General features: G+C 36.2%; 1 protein-coding gene across 12 annotated transcripts in view; it reads right to left on the bottom strand.

Annotated features, from left to right (window-relative positions):
* SLC10A7 (solute carrier family 10 member 7) overlaps positions 1-25,088 on the bottom strand; it is a 240,067-nt gene that overhangs the window by 92,807 nt on the left and 122,172 nt on the right. The window contains exon 6 of one of the 12 annotated variants that reach the window (XM_023636464.2): positions 15,238-19,273. The exons of 9 other annotated variants lie outside the window; for them this stretch is intronic. In XM_023636464.2, coding sequence (XP_023492232.1) covers positions 19,166-19,273 — 108 coding nt within the window. In that variant the 3' untranslated portion in view covers positions 15,238-19,165. Of the gene's footprint in view, positions 1-15,237; positions 19,274-25,088 lie in introns of those variants that run through there. 2 more of the 12 variants (XM_070258229.1, XM_023636470.2) reach the window with 2 other exon arrangements.

The following is a 25,088-nucleotide window of genomic DNA, read 5'->3' as shown; positions in this document are numbered from 1 at the left end:
GGACCAATGCTACAACTAGGAAGGGTCATTTTTCTCCACCTTCTCTTACCTCATACTTTGGGACACTCCAAGTCTCTACACTGAAATGCAATCCTTCATTGGTTTTCCACTAGTCTTTAAAGACCAGTCATGGCCCTCAACATCCTGTATGATTTGCATCTGCCTACCTCTCCATTTCCATCTCTCCTCATTCTCCACCTGGCTCTCCATGCTCCAGCCATGGGGCCCTTGGTCCATTTCCTTGACTGGGCTATGCTCCCTTCCACCTGCAGACCTTGGTTTCCTTCAGTCATCAAGGAAGGCTTCCTGCAAATATCAATTTCTCCTGAATATGTACTCTCAAGGTATCATGGATTTCCTTTACACCACTTACCACAGTTGCAATTTTACATTTATTTGTCTTTGTATTTGTTGGCTTTATGAGGGTAGGGACCATGCTTGTTTTCACTCCATCTTGTATTCTCTGTACCTAGTAAAATGCCTGGGACATAGTAGGGGTCAATTAATATTTTTGAATGAAGGACTAACTGATTTCTTGTTTCTAGGACTAATTATAATAACAATAATAGGTAGTATTTATTAAGCATATCTGCCAGACACTGTTCTATGCACTTGGCAGGTGTTACATAATTCTGAAAACAAACCAATGGATAGCGACAATTATTATCCCCACTTACAGGTGAAGAAACCAAGTTACATAGAGGTTAGCTATAGTGCCAAAGTCAAACAGCAATTTTTGAGGTCAGAATTTGAATTCAAACAGTTTGACTCTAGAGCCCTTAACACTATACCGTAGTTTAGTAGATTAGTACTTAGCATATTATTAGTGGGCCTAATCTCCATTTATAAAGTTGGGATTCAAAATTTTTTGCCACAGAAATCAACAACTGATTTACAAATTTTAGGAAGCTAATTTGCAAACTGATGAGTGGGTCTAATGGGGGAACAGTGGAATATGTTCTGTAATTAAAAGGTACTTAAAAAACAGCAAACAGCCATTTTTACATTAGATAGAACTTTAGTAGCTTTCTGTTTCATTGGTCAAAAGAGGAAAAGACATTTGTGCATTCTGTTTTCTGAAAGTATAAGGGCAGTCCGAGAACTAATGACAAAAATGATGCTCTCTTCCAGATATAGAACTAAATAGTACACATTAGGATTTAGGAAAAAATTCTTTGTACTTCTGAGAAATTATTTTTAAAAAGTGGAAGTGAATCAAAATAAAGCAATGAGCCTAAACTTTCAGAATTGAATAGATACATGTCCCCCTCCCTAATGTGGTATAATTTGAATTAAAATTTCCAGCTATGTTTATTTCTTAACTAACACACGTTTTTATTTATATTAACCTGGTCATTTGAAATTACAAATTAGTCTCATGAGTCTTTAAATGCAAAACATAATTGCAATTCAAATCAATTTTTTTTCTGTTCTCAAAGCATTCTTAAGAATATGTATTATTATAGGAAAAACAAAGTGAAAATCTAGGAATCCTACAAATTCTAACAACTTGTCATCTAAAATCTAATAATCCATATCATCATTTTTATGTTTAAGTTCAATTTTATATTACTAGTATCTTTGCAGTTTCATTCAACAAATAATTAATGGACAGCAGTCTATGTTGGGCATATCCTAGAGGTTGGGGAAACAATGATAAAGTTGGCCTGATCTCTACCTTAAAAGATCTCACAGTCTAGCTGTGGCAAAGCAAAGAGGGAAAGGCCAGGTAATGGGGTAAGGAAAGGCTTCTTACTTCATCTTACTGAACAAGGGATTCCGAAAGAGGTGATGTTTAAACTGAGATCAGAATGATGAGTAGAAATGGCCAAGAGAAGGGTGGAGGTGGAAGGTACCTAAAATGGTCTGGGAAGATGGGAACAGCAGGCACAAAGGCCTGAAGACAAGTGTGCTCATGGTGTTTAGAGAAAAAGCAATATAGGCATAGTGAATAGGACATAACAAATGCCACTCCCATGACAAGAACCTCACAAATTCCTCACGAAAAGATAACCACTTATATCTACTAGCCTTCTTATCTTCTAGTAAATCAAAGAAACAGAAAGGGCAATTAGATTAAGGAACACCTCAAAGAGTGCCATTTGGAATTTAACTTTCCTCAGCACTAAACTTTTTTTTAATATTATTACCAAAACGCCAGCAAAACCAAACATAACCAGTGCTGCTAAGTTGAGAGACGGTTGGAGAGGAGGATATGGTAATAAAGTTAGGATGTTAAGACTCTCCATATCTTCCACTGCTGGCAAATGCTTCGTTCTCTGAAGAATATTTATTACTATGGTAAACTTACTCCTTCTGGAATTTTTGTTATTTAGCAAGGAGTTATTTCTATTCAGAAATGGAAAATTCAAAACCTAAAACCCCCCATTGTATGGTAATCTATATGGCTTGCGTACTGGTGCTGTCTGCTGGGCCCCAGGTCATCAATTATGTATAGAAATGTACAGCTACAGCAATAGCCAGTGTCGTGGGCCTGTCAGGGATTTCTTAAGAGAAACAAAAACATTTGATTGTGTCTTCTTTTAGAAAACACAGGCTAGGTGAAAAGAGGAAGATCTTTGAAAGAAAATATGAGTAATCCTCAATACACAAATTGACTTCTTGTAATGAGTGAAAAATGCATTTTAAAAATGTCTTTGAAATGAAACCAGAAATATAACTGAGGGAGAAGCCTCAGAGATGGATACAAGAAAGGCTGACATTAGTTTATCAAAACCACACATGTTAGAATACAAATTCATTCCTTATACATTTGAGGAAAAATAACTAATGGGGGTCACTCAGCTCCAACCTCTCTGAACCAAATTCAGTGGATTCACTGTTTACAACAAGGAGTAGACATGTTATTTAAAATAAAATGTTTTTAATCCCCAAACCTGGCTGGCTTCTGAGGTGTGAGTTTTCATTTTAAATGAAAGAATCATGTTTACAGACTGACCAGAGAGCACAAGGACTATGAAGATTACCATGAAGGAAATGCAATCTAAGATATCTCATGGAATTTTTTCCTATTATACCAAACACAACAAAAGCTTTCACTGGGATTTCAATAAATTTAGTTCTCCACATTGCTGCAGAAATTTCGTTATTCCCTCTTTCTCTAGTGGATAGCTGAGGTAGCAGCTGGTGTGTTTTGTATTTAAAACATGAAAAAGAGCTCTCGTTCTCTCTCAGTACCTACATCAATGTGCTTGAGAAAATTTGGAAAAATGATTTACTTTAAGTAAAATGACTTTATTTCCTTTCCTGTAAGGTACTTGACATGCTTTCAAACATCTAAGAGCAAGAGTTGTGTTTTCAAAAAGCATACAGATTTCTTCTGGAGGAAACTACGGTGCAGAAAAACACATCATTTAAATATGTGAATTTAAACACACAAGCTTGAAAGTATATCTTCATTCTTCAACACTTTCTGGTAGGATTCTTAATGCCTGATTTTTATAAAATAAATTAGGTGACCTGTAAATATTGTGAGATAGCCAGACAAAGATATCATCATATTCTATTACTTTAAAGAGTGTGGAACAGTCTCATTTTGTCATTAGTATACAGGTCACATGTTATATTATTCAGCCAAATTCTGTAAAATTGAAAGCATATTTAAAAATCAATGCTCAGACATTAGCGAATGCCTGAAACAGAGGAAAACCTAATCAATTTTCTTATTTCTTATATTTTAAATGAGAATAATTTGCTGATCACACATAGAAACTGTAATTTAGCAAAACAGACTCCTATGAATGCTGAAATATTTAATTTTCTTAGCTCTTATTTGTTAAACAAATGATTTCTGCCAGTTTGAATATGAAAAATTCCAACATAAACACCTTGCAGTTCACGACAGGACACATGACACAAAACACATGACATGACACATCAAATTAACTACTTGTTACCAATATAGTCCATTAAAAAAGACAAAACCACAGTTCCACAGCTATCATAGTTTAATTTATTGATTTCCATATTTTGTCTTACATACACAGTTAATTGAACATTTTGCAAATTCAGTGAGAAGCTGAATTGAGACCATTTAAAAATATCTACCATTAAGAATTTTTAAATTTATATTTTATTACACACATGAAATGTGAAGAAACTCTTCAGTCACCTGTCTGCTATATGACTGGTGCTTTACATAAACTACTTTACTTAATCCTCAGAAATATATTATTGAGTTTTGTTCCAAGAAGGTAAATAACTTGTCCAGGGGTCACATGGCTACTGAGAGCTCCTCATGTTACTCTGTCACTCAACAGTATTTGACTTCCTCCTTCTTGAAACACTTCCCTCCTTTGGCTTCTGGAATATTACAAACTCCTCTTTTACCTTCTTCTCCTGGATCTTCCTCCCTCACTTAATTCAAGCGTCTTATAAGACATTCCCTGAGCCCCCTCTCTACAACAGATACACATATGCATAGAGACACACACACACACACACACACACACACCCCCTATCTTCCATCCCCTACTACTTTCTATTCCTTATCTTGCTTCACTTTTGTTCACAAGACTTATCACTACTTGATATTATATTTAGTTATTTGCTTATTGTCTGTTTCCCCTACTGTTCACCCATCCCCACTTCCCAACAAAGCTCCACAAGGTTGGGATCTTGTTTGTCGTTTTTTGCCCCCTGTCATCTCAGTGACCACAACAGTGAGGGCACAAAGTAAGCCCTCAATAAATGTGTTGAATAAATGAATGAACGAATGACTAGAAGTTGTGGAGCTGGGATTCAAATTCAGGTCTTACTAACTCTAGGCCTATGCTTATTTTATCACATCTGGTTTAATTTCAAATATAGCATATGTTTATTAATTTCCAAATACTAAACTCAGCATTCTTTATAATGAATCCTAGAGCCTTGCCCCTCTCTGATCTACCCAAAGCCTATAATGAAAGAAAGCTGCTCTACTGAAAGAAAGGGAGTAAGAGGTCACATCAGGAAGAAAGAAAAAAGGAGTTAACATTTATCACACACTGACTTTGTTCTGAGTAATATACGTGTAGTACATATGAATGCACATGTGTATATTTCTGCATATGTGTAATTCATTTCTATTTTATCCTTATGGAAATAATATAAAGCATGTAATATTTATCTCTTATTTTTAGATGGGGACAGAGAGGCTCACAGAATTATTCACAGTACCCAGGAAGTCCCAGTAATCTTTGTGCATGGGAATGTGTGTGTACATGATAAAACTTATATTTCTTTTTATTTATTTATTGCAGTAACATTTGATTATAACATTATATAACTTTTTCAAGTGTACATCTCAATATATTTTGAATTCTGTGTAGACTGCATCATGTTCACCACCCAAAGACTAATTACCATTCATCACCACACCTGTGTGCCTAAGCTCTCCTCCATCCCCCCTTCCTCTCTGGTAACCGCTAATCCAATCTCCAATGCTATGTGTTTGTTTCTCGTTGTTTTTATCTTCTACTTATGAGTGAGATCATATGGTATTTGACTTTCTCCCTCTGACTTATTTCACTTCGCATAATACCCTCAAGGTCCATCAATGCTGTCACAAATGGCTGGATTTCATCATTTCTTACGGCTGAGTAGTATTCCATTGCGTATATATACCACATCTTCTTTATCCATTCGTCCCTTGATGGGCACCTAGGTTGCGTCCAAGTCTTGGCTATTGTGAATAAGGCTGTGATGAACATAGGGGTGCATGTATCTTTAGGCATTTGTAAAAGCTATATTTCTCAATCTTCTTTTTTCTACCCGAAATATTTTTGAAGTAGGATATTAAAAAAACAAAAACAATTGCACAGTATTTAATATTCCAGAATGCTTCCTTTCATTCAGAAAAACCTCGAGTAACTGGAAAAGAAGGTGGAGCAGGTAAAATGATTACTTCTCTTTTGGGCAGGACCATTGATTTGTCCTCTAGCTTAAAACAGTAACTATGCTCTACCATAGGTTCATTTCCCACTTTCAAGATATGCCCAAAAGGCAGAAGGAAGATTGGTAGAAGCGACTTCTTTGGGGAGGGTTGTCCTTGGACCACATAGATATCCACTCCCCACAAGGTGGTTCCCAACCAAGGTAAGTGAGGGGAGCTTCAGAGAATCACTCGGAGAATGCGTCTCCTGGAGTTTGGGGAAGGGGGAAAGGGAACACCAGAGAGTAGGCCTCGTTCCCTCTTAGAGAAACTTCAAGCTGAGAGGCTGGGAGGGGAGAGAGGCCACAATGGGAGCAAATGGCAAGTTCTCCACTGGCCAGGCAAAGACATATTGGTTTTCCTCTGGATCAAGTGACCCAAGGAAGAGAACTGGACCTGAATCATTCTGACCAGGACTCCACCCAGAGAAGCAGATCACTAAAAGCCAAGAGCTGTGGCTAGAGTTGTAAGAGGATCATTGCCCATGCAAGGCAATGGTGTATTAGAATGTTCCTAGTGAAGCAGGATCACTGGAAACCCACAGAAGTACTCCCACATGAGAAAGAGCTAGATTTTGGAGATGTGCCACACTTAGAGGGCTTCAAAGCCAGATTACAAGCCAAGACACATCAGACTTTGTTCATTCTTCTCCAATCCATGTGCCTGATCCTAGAGGGGACAAAAACAGTGACTTAAGAATGGGAGACGGGGTGGACCAAGGATGAGAAAAGGAACCTGTAACAATTCTCCCTTCCCTACTACAGATTATTGATTATGGGTTGATGGTGGAGGGGAAGAAAGGAGAAAAGCTTTCAATTGGATAAGAGACTGAAATTTTGACACTAGACTAGACTAGGTCTTTTCTTTGTTTATTGAAGTATAACAAACATAGGATAAATCTTTACATATATATTTCTTACATATATACACATACCTAGGTAGCCACCATGCCGATCCAAATATAAAACATTTCTAGTAATTCAGAAGGATCCCTTATGCTTCCTTCCAGTCAATACCCACCTTGCCAAAGTTACCACTATTCTAACTTTTATCACCATAGGTTAATTTTTCTTATCTTGACCTTCATATACATGAAATCATACATATGAACTCTGTTGTGTCTGGCTTCATTTGCTCAATATGATGTCTGTGAGAGAAGAGTTAACCATATGTTTGGGTGGGGCAGTAGCTCATCTTTTTCATTCATATTTTGTGTTACATTGTACAGTTATATCACAACTTATTTACCCATTCTCCTGATGATGAAAATTTGAATTTTTTCCATTTTGAGTTATGAAAAAAAGTTGCTAAACGTCTTCCTGAACCTGTTTTCTGGTGAACATATGCATTCATTTCTGTTGGGTATACACCTGAGAGTAGAATTGTTAAGTTATAGAATAGGCATACGTGTAGCATTAGTAGATACAAATAATTTCCCAAAGTACTTGAATCACTTTCCACTCCCACCAGCAATATATGAGAATTTAAGTTACTAGACATATGCATTAATATTTGATATTGACAGTCTTTTTAAATTTTAGCTATCTTGATGCACGTGTAGTGGTATCTCATTGTGGCTTTCATTTGCATTTTCCTGATGACTAATGATGTTGAGTCCTTTTTTACACGCTTATTGAAGATTTGGATATCATCTTTTATACAATGTCTATTCTAATCTTTGCTCATTTTTCTCTTTTTTCTTTTTCTTTTTCTTTTCTGTTATCTTTTTTATTGGGGTAACATTGGTTTATAACATTATATAGATGTCAGGTGTACATCATATTTCGATTTCTGCATAGACTACATCATGTTCACTACCCAAAGACTGATTATCATCCATTACCATACACATGTGCCCTTTTACTCCTTTTGCCCTCCACCCTTTCCCTCTGGTAACCACCAATCTAATGTCTATATCTATGTGTTTCTTTTTTGTCATTGTTAATTGTCTACGTATGAGTGAAATCATATGGTATTATATGGCTTTCTCTGTCTGACTTATTTTACTTAGCGTAATACCCTCAAGATCTATCCACGTTGTTGCAAATGGCAAGATTTCACCTTTTTTTGCGACTGACTAGTATTCCACTGTGTGTGTGTGTGTGTGTGTGTATACACTACATCTTCTTTATCCATTCATGCACTGATGGGCACATAGGTTGCTTCCAAGTCTTTGCTCTTTTTTTATTGTGGCACCTACATTTTTTATTGATTTGTATGAGCCATTTATATAGTCTGGATACAAATCTTTTGTGACTATCTGACAGACAATATGTGTATTCTAACTAACTTCTCCGACTCGAGGCATGCCTTTTATTCTCTTAATGTTGGCTTTTGTTGAACAGATGTTTTTTATTTTAATGATGCTCAATTGATCAATCTTTTTATATATGGTTATATTCTTGTGACAAGAAGATGTTCTCTGATGTTTTCTTCTAGTGGTCTAGACTTTTTAATACCTGAAAGTGACTGGAAAAACTGGGTTCATCTTGAAATTTTATCCAAAAAGAGGGAGGAATGATTTCACAGAGCAAAAGTGAGCTAATGAGTGACAGTAATATTGTTCTCTGCTTGTACCCAGTAAAGTCTAGCTCATTCAGTAAGTCAGTTATACTTGGCTTGACTATGAAGATTCCTTTGAGAAGTAAGTACATCATGTCTTTTTTTTAAATGACCAATCCTCCTAGTGTATGTATGAGAGACACTCCTGATTTATCAGCTAAGTTTACTGTAGATATGACATAGATACAGAATCAGAAGACTTTCTAGTATTGGATACATATCGAGTATACTAGGGCAATCCACACAAAGATATGCTTCTCTTATAATTTGATTTTCTTAGAAATGGTATTTGCCATTGGAGTTTTGTGTGTCATACTGAAAAGATACTGGGCAGGAATTTAGAAGTATTTCCAGTCCACTCTGTCACTGACTACCTAGCGATAGCTCTTCCATATCCATAGAGTTGATTTTCCACAACTGTATGGTACGAGGTTGGATTTGGGTTTCTAATCTGTCTTTCTGTACCCACTCAATGGTCCCAAACTAGAAACCTAGGAGTCATCCTTAACTCCTCTCCCTCTCACTTGCTATATTGACAGTCACCAAGGACTGTCTATTTTACTTCTAAAATAACTTTTCAATATATATTTGCTTCTCATCATTCCCACTGCCACTACTTTACTCTAGGCCAATGTTCTTTCTCCCTTGCATCACCATACTAGCCTTTGAATTAGTCTCCACACTCCAGTCTAGCCCTGCTCTAATCCATTTTCCACATGCAGTCAAGTAAATGAACTTGACTCTAAATTAATAATAGTTAAGTTTTCTACAGTACTTACTCTGTGCTTGGTACTTTATAAGCATGATCTCATTTAATGTTTACGACAACTCTAAGAGAAAGTAATATATCTCTCTTTCTTTTTACTTGGAGACACTAAAGCTTAAAGAGAAAGAGTAACTTCCCCAAGGTCATTTGGTAAGGAAGAAGTCTACAAATCTGATCAGGCCACTCACTCCACTTCTTGCTCATAAGTTCACTGAATGAATCAGGTTATTTCTCTGTGCTAGGCCTCTGTGCAGGTGGTTCCCCTGCCTGGAACATGGTTTTTACTCTCTACTCCCCACATCCCTTTTCCTAACTCGTGCCTACCTTCCAGTCATCAGCACTGCTAAGGTCCCTGAGGGTTAAACTCTCTACTTACATATTCTCATAGTTTCCTATCTTCTCCTATCACAGCATTTATTACATTTTATTTTAATATTTGTTTAATTGTCTTTTCCACTAGATGTAAATTCTTTGATGGGAGCGTGGTCTATCTAGCTTATTACGGTTCCTGTGGCATCTGCATAATGCCTGACTTTTAGGAGGCATTCGACAAATATTAAAGAAAAATGTCGGCAAGATATTTTGTGATTTGTTGATTGCTCAATGAGAAGCACAATGGACCACAAAACTGCGAAATAAAGCCTCAAATAGAAATTATATTCCCTTATCAAACAGTCCCCAAATAGATCATCAGGAAGGTTGTACATGTGCCGTAAGTTCCTTGAATGCAGTGTCTGTATCTTATTCATTTCTGTAGTGCTTTCCACATGATGGGTATTTATTAAATAACTGTTCAGAACTGCTCATGATGCCTCTCCGTGGATGATCTTTCCCAACCATCACTCAAGGCCTACTCATACCTCCCCTCATTTGAAAATACAGACTAGTATGGATTCTGGAGCCAGACTACCTGTGTTCAAATTCTAGCTCCACCAGGTGTATCACCTTAGCAAATGATTAAACCCTTATGTGACTCAGTATCTTCATCTGTGAAATGGAGATAATAATTGTACCTACTTTATAGGGCTGATGTAAGGATTAAATGGCTTAAGATAAAGTATGAGAATGGTGCCAGACACAGAGAAAGTGCTCTGATACTGCTGCTGCTGCTACGATTTGTACTACCACTGCTACTGCTACTGAAACGAATCCTCCTTTTCTCTGAACTTCTTGAAAGCAAATGCGTTAGTTACCTTTTTACCTCCCTCCACAATGCCAGGACCTTGTCAGTCCATAATAAACATCAGTTGGGTAGATTGAGGGATTTTTGCATTTCTAAAAGGAGCCAATGCCAGACACAGACAAAGATTTTTTTTTCAGGTGGGTCAAAGGTTCACTATTTATTTCAAGCTAAGTCAAAGTTGTGTTTTGTAGGTAAGTTGGAAGAATGGAATTGAAAGGCATTAGAAGAGTTCTTTTGAGGGAGCCAATTAAAACGGGGCTGCCAAAGCTAAAGCACAAAGAGGATTAGGGTGTTGATTCTTGCTTGATTTTCCAAGACTCCAACAAGTACACAGTTTAAGAAAACAAACAAGCCAATACATAGAGTAAGCTCTTCCATTTCCTTTTTTAATCCTACTTTCATTGAAGAGTATCTGATGAAGTAGACCACCCTAAAAAGCAGACTGCCAATCTTGGGCAATGACTGAAGTCATAAGATAATGGACTGAGCAAAGTGTCAGGGGACTCTGTAATTCTGATTATCATACATTAAGATCACATTATTATAGCTTAAGGTCCACTAAATGCAGAAAATACAAAGTATTACAAAAAATTATGGTTCACTAATAGTATCTTTTGTACTCCTAGAAAGCACAAAGCAAAATAATATCTTGTATTTATATAAACAATGAATTCTATTAATAATAAGACAGATATTTACTTCCTTTTGTCAAATACCTATATTTGCCTTTTTATGTTTAATTTTTATCTGGATGCCTAACTATGTAAGATACAATAAAAATCACATATATGATTTAAAAATCACCAAGTATACATCAAAATAGTATTTTAGTATTTATAACTGATAGCAGATAACTTTATGACTGCATTCAACATTTAAGTTTATCTCTACTTAAAACACAGTTAACAGAAGTTTTAAACTAAATTGTTAAATCATTAAATTCAGACTTAGAAATTTAACAAAGAATTTTCTTATTATTGATGAATAATGCTTCAAAATTATTACACTGAGTGGTAAAGAAAGGGATGGTTACCAAGTTATCAATATCTAAAAATTCTGCTCAGCTCTATAAGGTGGGTAGGTTTATATTTACTATTTCTCAATATATAGCAATTTTACTGAAATGAAGCAATGTTTTAGGATCTTAAATTCTAGAGTCAGAGAAGTCTGTTTGACTCTTGGCTCTATTTCCTCCTAGCCATGAGGACTTGAGCAAGTTATTTAGTGTCCCTATGTCTTCTTCAGTAAAACTCAGATAATACAGTTTTACATTCTTTATCCGAAAATCTTGAGGCCAGATGGGTTTCAAAATTTTTCACATTTTTGAAAGAGTATATGTATATGGTATATATATTATATGTATATGTATCTACATATATGTGTACATATGTACATAAGTATAACATATATGTATATATTAATCTATATTACATTTATACATGTATATATATTAAGTAACCACTCTAGTAGACTCTGGGGAAACACTCTATAATCAAATACATTACATATTTTTGCAGCAAAACATATTAGTATTCATATTTAGTGAGACAGATAAAGTATACAAATAGCCTCATGGCATTTCAGGTCAGATATTGCTCTTACTCAAACTCTTTCTGGTTTGCTCTTGGTTTTCAGAGCCTTTCGGTTTCTGAATGTGGACAAGGAGTGGAAGACCTGTAATTCCTCCTTCACAGGGCTGCAGTAAGTATTAAATGATAACCTTCATGGAGAGCACACAGCACATACTAAGTCATACATAGCTGGTAGTGTCATCTCTGTCGTCAACATTATTATAATTTTGAAAGACTAGAAAATACATCAAAGTTTTAAAAGTAATGACTGCTAATTGATAAAATTCTAATTGAATTTTATCTTGTCTATACTTTTCTATATTTTATAAATTCTATGTAATAGACAGTTATTACTTTTATGATAAAACAGCTTTATACAACTTAAAAAAATACGTATTCTCCCTTAATTTGAAAGGATTTACTTTCTTAAGTCATTGTATTTCCTTCCAGATTTTCTTGGTCTTGCCTTTTATCACACAGACAAAAATTCTTCTGAGTTTTCTTTGTTGACAATCTTGGGTTATAAATTCATTAGGAGCAAAGAAACTTTATTCTTTGAATCAATATTCAGATTTTTTCTCTTCTGACAAACCTATAAACAAGGCTCTTTTTTTGCTATTCACACTAAAAACGTGGTTTAGCTAATCTACAAGGCGTTTCTTCAGTTCCTGAATTACCTGAATAATGTATTTACAGATCTGTGAGCTGCTGGATACCATAATAGTAAGATATCAAGGTGAATACCAAAATTCTCACATTAATTCTCCTAACACTTAATAGTTTCTGCTTCCATAAAAGAATATTTTAAAATTATAACTAGAAATCAAAACCACAAACAACAAAACAAAGACTTTCATTGGCTTTCCTTATTATTGTCCAGTGCAGTGCTATCCAGTAGAACTTTCTGCAATGATGGAAATGTTCCACAATCTGCACTGTTCAATACAATAGCCACCAGCCACATGGAGCTGCTAAACACTTGAAACATGGCTAGTACAACCAAGGACCAAAATTTTAAATTTTATTTAATTTTCTAGTTAATTTAAATTTAAATTTAATTAGCCACATGTGGTTAGTTATTAATGCATTAGCTGGTAGAGGTCCACAAAACTTCAATTGTTCATGCAGTCCTTTTCAATGGAGACACTGAACACCATTTCTATTTTAAAACGATTTGTAATGCTATCCATATGATGAAATTTGGAGCTCTTTTCTACAATCTTACTTGAAAAGAATCATTGAAAATCAAATTGTCAGAGCTTCCGTGAATGAAAGTTTCTGCTTGAGTGTGCTATGTTGGTAGTAGTTGGTTAAAGAATTCATCACTTTACCTAACATTTGTGCTTGTCTTTATTCTCTAGTTCTGTAGGCTGTTCTATCCACCCTACATTGTCAATTATGTCTAATAAATAAATATCCCCAAAGTGGCTTTAGGCAGACAAACATTAGAAACAAAACAAAACAAAGAACAACCAAACAACACATAGTCAATAACAAATGAGCCTTCAATCAAAGAACTGTAGAAAGTGCCAAAAGCCAATTAAAAAATCTATCACAGTAAAAAAAACAACAAAAAAAACCCCTTTAAATTCCACCTCAGCACACTGATCCTATTGTTCAGTATTAAAAACCTTACCCAGTTTTTGGAAACATCCAGAAAGCTTCTGTTTCGGCATTTATTATACTGCAGCTCACAATTAACACTGCCAGACTCTTTTCTAATCAATTATTCGCTAAGATGTCTAGCATTTCTTTGGAGCCCCTTACCTCAACATCACAATGGTTTAAGAGATGACACATGCCTGTGTACTTTTCAGAATAAAAGGCGGACTTTAAGCAGGTTTTAACACTAAATGAGAACAAGGGTAGGAGAAGAGAAATCAACCGTTTTAGTCAAAGTTGAGCTTCCGGCAAGCTGCAGGCAGCGCACAGCATGAGAGAATCTGGCTCCAGAAAGTGCCCATGTGTTGACAGCTGAATAAGAGTTTGAAGGCTTAATGGTACAAATGTTCTGTCAATGGTACTGTTACACAGGGCTTTACTTGACCGGAACTGCCAAAAGTCTCCAGAGCTGTTGACAACCAATGATGTGAAATTAATTCACTTTAAGCTTTGACATTAAATTAGCAAGTTATTGTTTTTACAAAGGTAGTAACTCTGCACTGACTTGATTAACTGAAGAAAACAAAGGATCATTTTGTCCAGCTTAAAACTTTAAAGGAGTAAGACTTAATTAAAGACTATAAAAGAATACAATTTGTGCCCCTTCCTTCCTTCTTGAACAAACCCACTAGATATTAAATTGGTATTGTGTAAGATTTTTATCAAGTGTAAATTCAGTTTATGTCCCAGGTGAGAGCTCTACAAATGGGAAGTTTCCCCGAAAGTGTGAATATTCAAAATAATTTGAGAGTAAATTAGAACCAGGAAGAGAGAACTCCTACAGGTATCTAGAATCACATGTAAAAATAAAGACACTGAAGTCTATAAAATTACTTCCAATATTAACATTTGGTGTTTGGAATTTTAAAGCTTCTTCTAGGCATCTCAGTTTTAGGTAAACAATGACAAGTTAGTCTGAAAGCTACCCCAGCTATAGTAGTCCTTGTCTTTTCTTGAATACCTGCAGCTCCTATCAGAGGGCCCTTATCTACTTAGTGTCTGTCTTCTATTAAGACTTACTATTCATGATTAGTATCATCAAAATGGGAAAGTGGGCCAGCCCCAGTGGCCTGGTGGTAAAGTTTGGCACACTCAGCTTCAGTGGCCCAGGATCAGTTCCCGGGTGCGAACCCATGCCACTGTCAGTGGCCATCCTGTGGTGGCGGCTCACATACAAAAAAAGGAAGATTGGCAGCAGATGTTAGCTCAGGGCAAATCTTCCTCAGCCAAAAAAAAAAAAAAAAAAAAAAACTCCAAAAAAGGGAAAGCAAGCCACTGAGGACAGAGACTACATCTCTCACATATTTTTCTAGCAGGTACACTATATTAGTCAGGAGCATGGGTTGTAGGGCCAGCTATCCTGGGTTCAAATCCTGTTCTACCTTTTACTGTCTATGTGACCCAAGGCAAGTTATCTAACCTCTCTGGGCCTCAGTTTCCTCAGTAAAAAGGGGATAACCACAGTACCTACATACCTTAGTGTTATTGCGAGGATTAAATAAATTTATATATGCTAAAAGACATTATACTTCCTGGTACTTATTAAGCAGTCAAAAAATTATTTTATTGTTAATTATTTTATTGTTAGTTTTTGTAAACAAATATAGTTAAGAAATAACAAAACAGCATCATTTTTAAACATCAGATATCAAGGTAAATAGAAAGAAGAAAGGCTGATAAAGGAAATGAGGTTATCCTCTTTTGACTATATCTTTTCGGTAATATTGACAGGTAAATTCTTCTATCCTACATGATGTTTCTATGAACATTCACCTTGTGATTTGTATAATATGCAGACTCTACAGTAGATAAATGAGGCTTATTCCTAAGGCCTGATTACTGATAGAACATAAAATGAGTAGTGTTAGAGGCATTATCTTGGTTATGATACTGAATGATTTATTCTATAACATAGCTCAGGAATCCTAATATTAACATATCGTGCAGCAATCAATCATATTCAATTTTGACTTTCAAATCTATGTGAAACATCAAATGATACTGCTAAGCATACAGCTTAATTGTATAGACTGCTGATGTGGACAATAAAGCCATTAGTGGGCCCAAAAAGCTAAATCAGCAGTATCGAGTCTGAAAATAAGAGCGGTTGGCATTCTGAAGAAAAAGAGTTAATCCACCAATTTAAACATGATAAAAACACTAAAAATAATTTGCAAAACAATTTTCCATGCACTTAATAAATGTGTGTCAGAATAAACAAAAATCACAAAAGCTGAAAGTAAAAAAAATCAATTAAAATAAAGTCACAGGGCATGATAGAGAATTATTTCTGGCAGTTATGTGATATAATATGGTTAATATTTCTAGTCAGTCAAATTAACACAATTTTGCCACTGTAGATTTACAGTCACAAAGTGCATACTCTCAAGAGGCTTATTTTAAGAACCATAGTAACAAATTCCTTTTAGGCAGAGAACAACTTGACCATTTTCTTCTGAACAGAAGAAATGAAACAGAAATCGTCCCTCAGAAAAAATTAATTTGCTATACATTCACATTTGGCCATCTTTTCCCTCCTTGATTTCCCCTTCAAAGTCCTTGGATAGAAACCGGTCCATTTATCGCTCCATCTGTATCAACAGATATGCTTTTATTTCTTATCGGTCTGCCTATTCGTATCATGTGTACTCCACCATGTTATTGATTGAAAGAAGCTCAGGCAAGGTGGTGTCAGCTTATACTCCTAAAGGGAGTCCCCTGAGCAGATTGGTGAGGCACTTAAGGTCAAGTCAGAATTGTCTGTTTCTATATTAAAACTGCAGGGCACAAAGAAAAGAAGAATGTAGAATTTTCAAGCATGCAAAACAAATACCAGCTTCCAAGCTTTTTGTTTTTATCTTTCCCCACAGAGCTCAGAGGTACTTTTCATGGTAGAAAACTTGGCTTTGTAGAAACAAAAGTTATTTTAAAGCATTCTTCTTACTCTCCGTGCTTTCTTGTTACTCTCTTTTATCTCTCATATTTATCTTTCCAAATGGTTACTCCAAAAGAAGAGAAAGCATAAGGCAAATAAAGTCAGTAAACCACATCATGGCTAGAGAGAGAGGATCTAGTAACTATCCTCGGAGGTTAACGTGGCATTTTCCTGATGGCTTGTGAGGTAATCTGTACACTTTGAGGAAGGAGAATGTAAAGTTAACTACATTTGCCAATTGTATGCTTAGCTCCATAAAAATTTCCCAGATCTGGCTTAATGGAAGAACCTCAAAATTCATCCATCAAACACCTTCCAGAGCACATTAGACATGCCATACTTTTTCTGGAACTAAGGTTTCAGAGAGGAATATAATATGCTTGCCCTCAGGGAATTTCACAATTCATTATTTTACAGTATGATATATGCTGTGATATGCCATGAACAACATGTCAAAGGACAGAACAACATGTCATGGCATAAAGAGCTTGGGAGTTAGAGAGATTGGGGTTCCAATCTGCTTTTCTCCACATATTGGGCAACTCTTGGAAAAATCCTTCTTCAACTTCATTCTACCCACATATAACATGGACATAGTCTTATTTACCTTACAGTGTGCCCTAGGTTGATGGTTAATATATATTAGGTTGCCTTCCTCCTTGTATACCAAGTCAAGAACAATTCATTTGGTCTAAAGGCGGTGAAGATGACATGAGAAGGAGCCAAAGAAAGGGCAGAGTTGATGCTGGGTTTTGTAAAGCAGAATTTCAATGGAGAAGAAAGGGAAGTAAGGGATTCTGAGCAAAGGGAGCATCATGAGGAAAACAATGGAGCTATAAAAAGTACACGGCTGAAAAAAAAGGACATAGTGTGTTTAGAGGCAGGAGAGCATAGTGGTTAAGAGTGGGAATTATGGGGTCAGCCTGCCTGAGCTGGGATCATGTTGCCTACTAGGAGTCACAAATAACTTGCTTACTTGGCGTGTCACTTTTCTCATGCTTTGCCCACGTAGCAGTACCTAAGTCATAGGATGTATTGAGGATTAAATGGAGGAGATAGTTATATAATCAGAGCACATCCATAATAACATTACTGCTATTATTGTTAGAGCTATTATTAATTGAGAAATCTAGATGTTTGGGGATGGCTCAGGCATAAGGGAAATGGAAGAAGTGTGGATTATCAGAGTGAGATTTCTCATTCTGCCTTTGGACTCCCAGGCATCTGATTACTTAGTATTCTGGAAGCAATACTTTTACCTCAAATGGGTGAATGGGTTACTTCTATCAGGCTACTCTGTGTCTCTTCCCATTGCTAAATATATTCTGGTTCAGTGTTCTTAAACCTGGCTGTGCATCAGAATCTCCTCGGAATCTGATAAGAAACAGGGACTTTTAGGTCTAAATCTAGAGATTCCTATTCAATAAGTGTAAGGTGGAGCTGAGAAACCTCCATTCTTTAAAAGCTTCCCTGGTGATTATGAAGAACAAGCAAATTTGGAGACCTTCACTGTAGTCAATTCAGAAGCCAGGTCAACATGTTTTACTCTTAATACTCACTGAATAAAATAACATCTAGCTTATCTGATAATAACAGATTCATAAAAGCACTAGCCTCTTTTTTATTTTTAATCTTAAAAAAAACTCAGATTCATTTAAAGAAGGCATTAATGAGATTAGAATTTCTTTCTTAATTAGTTACTAAAGCATTTTGCAAGGATGATGGCACAACAGAGCAAGGAAAGACAGAGGCAAGTTAACTTTTCATCAAACAGTAAAAAAGTAAATACCATTTTCTCCAATTAAATATCACAACAGCACCAAAATAAGTGGTTTCACCGTTATTTACTCTATTCTCAGTTACATTTAGCAATGACAATTACAAAATGAGAAATCCAAGTAATTCATCTCAGTTTCAACATTATTATTAGAAAGATCTAAATTTTGACATGCCAGAGTCCGTTTGTTCTTTCGGTAGGTCTCTCTTAAAAAATACCAATCAGCCATCTCAGAGAGCTCCATGTGTTTCACAAAATAACTTTTATTTTATTAAAATCATTTATAGCTTCTTAGCACACCTATGGCTTTGTTGATCATTATTTTACAGGAAGTTCTAGAGGAAGAACATTTTAAGCAAAAGGCTGATAAGAAATACAAATAAATATCCCTGAAGTTATAATATAAAAATAATTTTATATGATTTATAAATAAACTCAAGGCCAGGGCAAGATACAAGGGCTGGCAAGGTAAGCCCAGGGACGAGGTCAAGTAGGGCCACATTAAAAGTCTGGACTTTATCCTGAGAGGGAGGAGGAGCTACTTAGGGATTTTAACGGTATTTACGTTATAGAAGCACCTAATACGGTAGTTTTTGACCTTGAATACATATTAGAATCACCTGGGAGCTTTTAAAAATTATCAACGTTTAAGTTTCTCTACACTAGGATCCTAATTTAACTGGGCTGGAGTGAGGCCTACACATCAGCAATTTTTTAAAAAACTACAGTCAAGATTGAGAACTACTGCTCAGACTGGAAGCCTGGAGACCAGCAAGGCTATGAGACGACGGCTGAACTAGGGCCCTGGTGGTGGAGGTGAAGAAATGTGGGTAACTTTGACAGATATCCAGGTGATGAAATCAACAGAATGCATTGATTGGTTACCTGTGGAAAGTGAGAGAAATACATGAAGCAAAAATTACCATGAGATTCCCCTAGAAAAATGGGCAAATTGTGCCATTCATTGGCATTGAATTCTAATAGACCTGGGTTTGGATCTCACTTCTCCATTTCCTATTTTTTTAGGCTTTGGGAAAATTATTTAATCTCCTTGAATCCTATACAAAATGGAAACAATAACACGTCAGAGAAGTATTATAGAGATTATATGAGATAACATATATAAAGGACCTTGTACAGTGCCTATCACAAAACACGTGCTCAATAAATGTTTTTCCTTCCTTCTTAAAACACAGCTACTCCAGGTGTAGCTATTGTGAAAAGTCAGATGTGTTCATTTAAATTCCTAAAGAAATCAGATTTGTTTCAATACATGAAATTTTGTAAATATAGTGTTTAACAAATACTATAATTTCTATTTCTCAGAAGATGCAAGACATTTCAAAGGATGTCTTGGATGTTGGAAAATAGTGTTCTATCATTTCTAGAAATATAGATACATTGAGAGAAGCCATCTGCTTCTAATATTGTTAAATTATTCCAAATACAAACAGTAAGGATAGACATGAGTTTGATAATGAAAGACTGATCTTGGGAAAAGCCTTCTAGTTTCAATTTGTAAGAACAAGGTCTCTGAATACCTGGAGGATGCTTTCAACTTAGGGCCTTTGCATTGGCTGTTCTCTTTGCCTGGAATGTTCTCCAGAAATCTTCATGACTAACTCCCTCATGGCCCTCAAGTTTTTGCTTCTCCTAAATGAGGCCAACTTGGTCACCTATTTAAATTGCAACCCCCTCACCCCTCCTCCAGCACTTCTGGCTCCTTTAACCTATCTAACATTTCTTTTTTTTTTTTTCCTTAGCTCTTATCTCCCCCAACCTTTTTTTTTTTTGGTGAGGAGGAGCAGCCCTGAGCTAACACCTGTTGCCAATCTTCCTCCTTTTGCTTGAGGAATACTGTTGCTGAGCTAACATCTGTGCCAGTGTTCCTCTACACTGTACGTGGGATGCCGCCACAGCATGGCTTGATGATTGGCGTCTAGGTCTGCACCCGGGATCCAAACCCGTGAACCCCAGCACGTCAAAACAGAGCACACGAACTTAACTACTATGCCACTGGGTTGGCCCCTCTTATCTCCTTTAACAAACTATATAATTTACTTATTTGTTTTATTTTTTTATTCTCTTGTCTCTTCACAATAGGATGTAAACTCCATGAGGGCAGAGATCTAAGACTGTTTTACTAGTTTGTTATCATTATGCCAAGTACCTAGAACACTGCCTGGCACAAAGTAGGTATGAGATGAATATCTGTTGAATAATAAAAGATTTAAAAATTGCCAACAAAATTCCTAGGTATATATCCCTGTATTGTAAGTAAGAATACTACTAATAGAAAAAAAAAGTCATCAAAACTGATTTAAAACAAAAAAAAAACAGGATAGATGAAGGGGTTGTTGAAACCAAAAATACTTGTTCACTGGTATTAATCAATGCTCTCTCCACTCTTAGAGCATCTGTGCCAGGACTAGCGGAACAGAGGAAAGGGTAAGTGTGTTAGCAGAAAAGCCTGGCTTTTGTAGGCAGTACTTCGGGAGTGAGGCCTGATCTAGTGTTAAGAACAAAGATCAGGATTGAAGAGTCTGTCATTTTGCTCTTAAGCATTAGAGATGTTTTCTTATGCCAAAAAAGGGCATAAAAATCTACTTCCTTATCAACAATTTATCAGGGTACTACCCGCCTAGCCATAGAGAAGATTATAATAATTTATATCTGGCTAAAATATCATTAGTGTTCATTCTCTCTCTCTCCTTCCCTTTCCCCCTCTGCTTTCCTCCCTCCCTTCCTCCTTCCCTCCCTATGTCCCTTTCTCTCTTTGTTTCAGAAAACATAGGAGAATGATGATAATATTCTGGTCTTTGATAAAAATATGATCACAATCCAGCCTGACTTCCTAATCCACAGAAACTGTGACCACAGAGATAACCAATCTTTCTTCTGACTGAACCACAGCTGCCTTGAAGGGGACAATCAAGCAAGATTACCAGGGCACCGAGGATAGCCTAGGCTGGAATGACTTCATGAATTTCCAGAGAAGAAATTAAATTACATCATAATGCGATACCTACATTACAGAGAACATGAAAAAAGGAAAAGTGTTTGATAATTCCATTTTGCATGGATTTCATGATACATCTGTTTTCTAGTCTAAAGATTTCTAGGAGATGAGAGTAAAATAAATGGGGTTTAGGCAATGCTAGAGAATACAGATTAAGACAGAGAAAACGCCAGACCAAATAAGCCTAAAGTCATTTAACAAGGCAATGCCTGTTGATTGATTTATATTTGGTTTTGTAATGGGACTGCACACAGAGTCCACTGTGCCTAACTTCTTGCACTTCACATTTTAGCCCCATCCTCGGCAACGGAAAGCCCAATGGGAAGGCTGATGATAGAAGATCAGATAATCTGCAAAGCAGATAATCTGCTTCTCACAATTGAGTATTAGAACAGTCTAGCAGGCCACCTGAGCCCGCATAATATACCCTTTCCAGGCCCACAAACAGGGCCTTTCAGGTTATTGACCCGAGCCCAGAGGCATCATGGAGGCTCACAATTAAAAGGCTTTGACCCAACTTCTGACCTCAATGTTCGCTTCCTGTGGAGAGTGTCTGAACTGGCCTAACAGAATTGCAGACTTAGGAATGCTGCCCAAATTACTTTCATTCTACCTTCAAGCTTACAAAACCATTAGGATCCTATTTGTTCAGATATATGCTGGTCCAACAGCTCAAACCAGTTCATATTAGTCTTTGTTACACAGAGGGCTTCGATGTTCCCAACAATTACTTAGCCCTTACTCCTATCAAAAGTGACAATCTTTACTTTAACACATGTAGTGTGTGTATTTGAAGCTTCAGCTCTATGCTTAATTGATGAGTACAACATCTTTTATTGATGCAGATTTATCAGAAGCCTCAGCAAGATCATCAGTATAAACAGGTCTTTGAGAAACAAGACTGCCAATAAAAGTTACTGTTTACCTTACTATTGTAATTGCTATTGCTGGGAGAATAAATGTATATTCAAAACTAGGAAAGCTGGGCTAAAATATTGAGATTTGAGATGAAACAAATATTTCATCTCATTTAATTGCCTGTGAAAACTGCCCAAATAACTGAGAAAATCAGAAAAGTGAAAAATAAGCTTCTTCAGAGATGAAAACCCAAGTCTTGAGAAACAGTCAGAAAAAAAATTTTCAAAGGGCAATTTGATGCTAGAAATTAAGTACTTCATTCTAAATCAATGTATTCCTTTCTATATTTTTTGTTCTCTTCAAAGAGCATGGCAGTAAGAGATCATACTCTTTCACTGAGTATTTCTAGATCATCCCACCATTGAGTACTGAACCAGATATATTACTCTTAGCTGAGAGAGATAAAATTCTTGACAGCTTGAAGAATGGTCTCAGCTCTTGTCAAATTATGCAGTTCAGGGTTCATTCAGTGATTCACACTACGCAAATATCTGCTTACCAAATAACTATCTGTGTGTGTGTATTGTGAGTGTGTGTGTGTGTGTGTGTACACAAGAGGATGAATGAGTAAGCAAAAGATAGCTAACTTCCTTTGTCTTAGAAAGCAGTTGAAACAAAATTTGATATCCATTGGGAAGAAAACCATCCAAAGGATACAGGTTTCAGATACAAGTATATGACTAGTCAAATAAAATTTTGTCTAAACCCAAGTATACTCCATTAGTTATAACTTCTTGAGGTCAATCTACAACCTGATCAACAGCAGGAAAACAAAATCTACAACAACAATAAAAAATAAGGAAAAAAGATCCCCAGATCTTTTGAGCCTATGTGAATTTTCAGACAAGGCACATAGGATGCCCAAGTTAACCATGTACTCACTAATCAAGTAATAACATGGTAGCAGGTTTGTGATATTATGTGAACTGTACTTGCCAAAAGATGATCATGTAATTTCTGGAATGGTAGAGAGTTTTGCTCTATAAAAGTTACTCGCCATCAATATGCAAAGCACTATATTTAGGTTATGTGTTGTATTTTTTTCAAGCCAGACAGATTCTGCTAGCGTTTCTTCTTAGTTTTAGAGCAATTCAATTCACAACATATACTTAATTTCAATTCAACAAATATGTTTTGACCACCTACTATGTATAAGGCACTAAATTAGGTATTGCACAAGGGCGCAAAGATGAACTGTGTCACAATTCAGAATATAGGAAATCTGTGAGTCTTTTTACAACGAATCCATTTGATTCTTATTTATAATTATTGTATCAGTACACAGAAATATACAAACTGGTACCTTTATATTATTATAGAGCCTTTTTCTACTTTTTTTAACATTACTAACACTATCTTTAGGGAATAATCACTCTTATTCACAAAAACTAATTAGCTAGTACACGGTTCATCTCAATTCCTAGAATTTCCAAAAATAGATAATTTAGAGTAAACAGATATAGATCTAAGCAGTATTAAACAGTTACAGAATCCTTAAGAAGTGAAGAAATGCTGGCCTTCGTTTTGGAGAACTTTTCAATTTATGCCAGATCACTCATTTATAATTGGAATTTTATGAGCAAGGACAGATCCAGGTTTTGTGGGACCTGAAGGCTATACAATTTGGGGGCTCTTCTTTAAGAAAGGAATGCAAAATTAGTTCCAGGGCCTTAGAAGGGGCCCATGTAAGTGAGGGGCCCTGAAGTTTAAGCTTCATTAGCTTCAGAGCAAATCTGTCTCCGGTTTTCAGGCATCAGTAACGAGCTTTCATTAATGACATGATGTAAAACAGAGCAACAAGTATCTGAAACTTAAGTTGAGGCGGAAACATATTTTTCTGAAATTTAATTATAGAAGCTATGTGGACTTTTGTGAAAATGAGCTCCTAATGCCCCCCCCCCCCCCCAACCTACTCTAACATCACCATGCACGGCATTAGGAGGAGGCTCAAGGTTAATCACTCATTTCCCCTTTCAATCTGTCTCAATTACTGTTATGGGATGCTTCAATTAGTCATTCTCATTCTCTCCAGGGACAGGGAGAGATTGTAGAGAACTCATTCCAAATAGACTTCACAATTTGAATCCCTCCACCCTGCAAAAGAAAAATCACTGGAGACAAGCAAGATTTGCTATCATCCACTCTGTACACTGTCAATGCCACTCTTTCATCAGACAAAGAGAAGCCATAAGTCTTCTGGGATGCAAGGCCTTCTTTTCTCTTCCCCTCAAAACAGCAAGTTCTTTTCTACCACACACTCAGCCCAAGACAGCCCTAGGCAATTGTTCTTAAAACTACCCTTGGAAGGCCCTTTCCAGAAGCTAGCCCCTGAGACAGACAACCATATTATCAATCACCCAGACAGCATTTACACCTTTTTCTACACCTGCTCTCCACTTGTCATAAGAAGACTGCCTAGCCCTAGAGTCTAAAATCTGCAAAAGGAGATACTCAATGAGTCTTAAAGAAGCATGTGTGGTATCAGTAGTTTACAGAAGACTACATAGAAAATAATGATTTCTAAACCTAGAAAGAATAATGCCTTTGATCATTAGAGAAGGCATTCGATCTCTCTCAATTCATGGAATAAGAAAAAATTCTAATCCAACAAAGGACTTTGTTGCAAAGTTTGCGTTTTCTCCTTTGCAAAAAATCTAAGTGGTCAGGGTTCTGTTATGATATGGAGATTACATACGTTGTGCAATTACAGCAATAGTATAAAATAAGACCGAGAATGGATAAAGATGTCTAGTTGAGTTGGCA

This window comes from Equus caballus, chromosome 2 (genome assembly GCF_041296265.1).
Source record: "Equus caballus isolate H_3958 breed thoroughbred chromosome 2, TB-T2T, whole genome shotgun sequence".
Taxonomy (NCBI): Eukaryota; Metazoa; Chordata; class Mammalia; order Perissodactyla; family Equidae; genus Equus; species Equus caballus.
The sequence above is the reverse complement of the archived record's forward strand: the minus strand, read 5'-3'. Positions and strand labels throughout refer to the sequence as shown.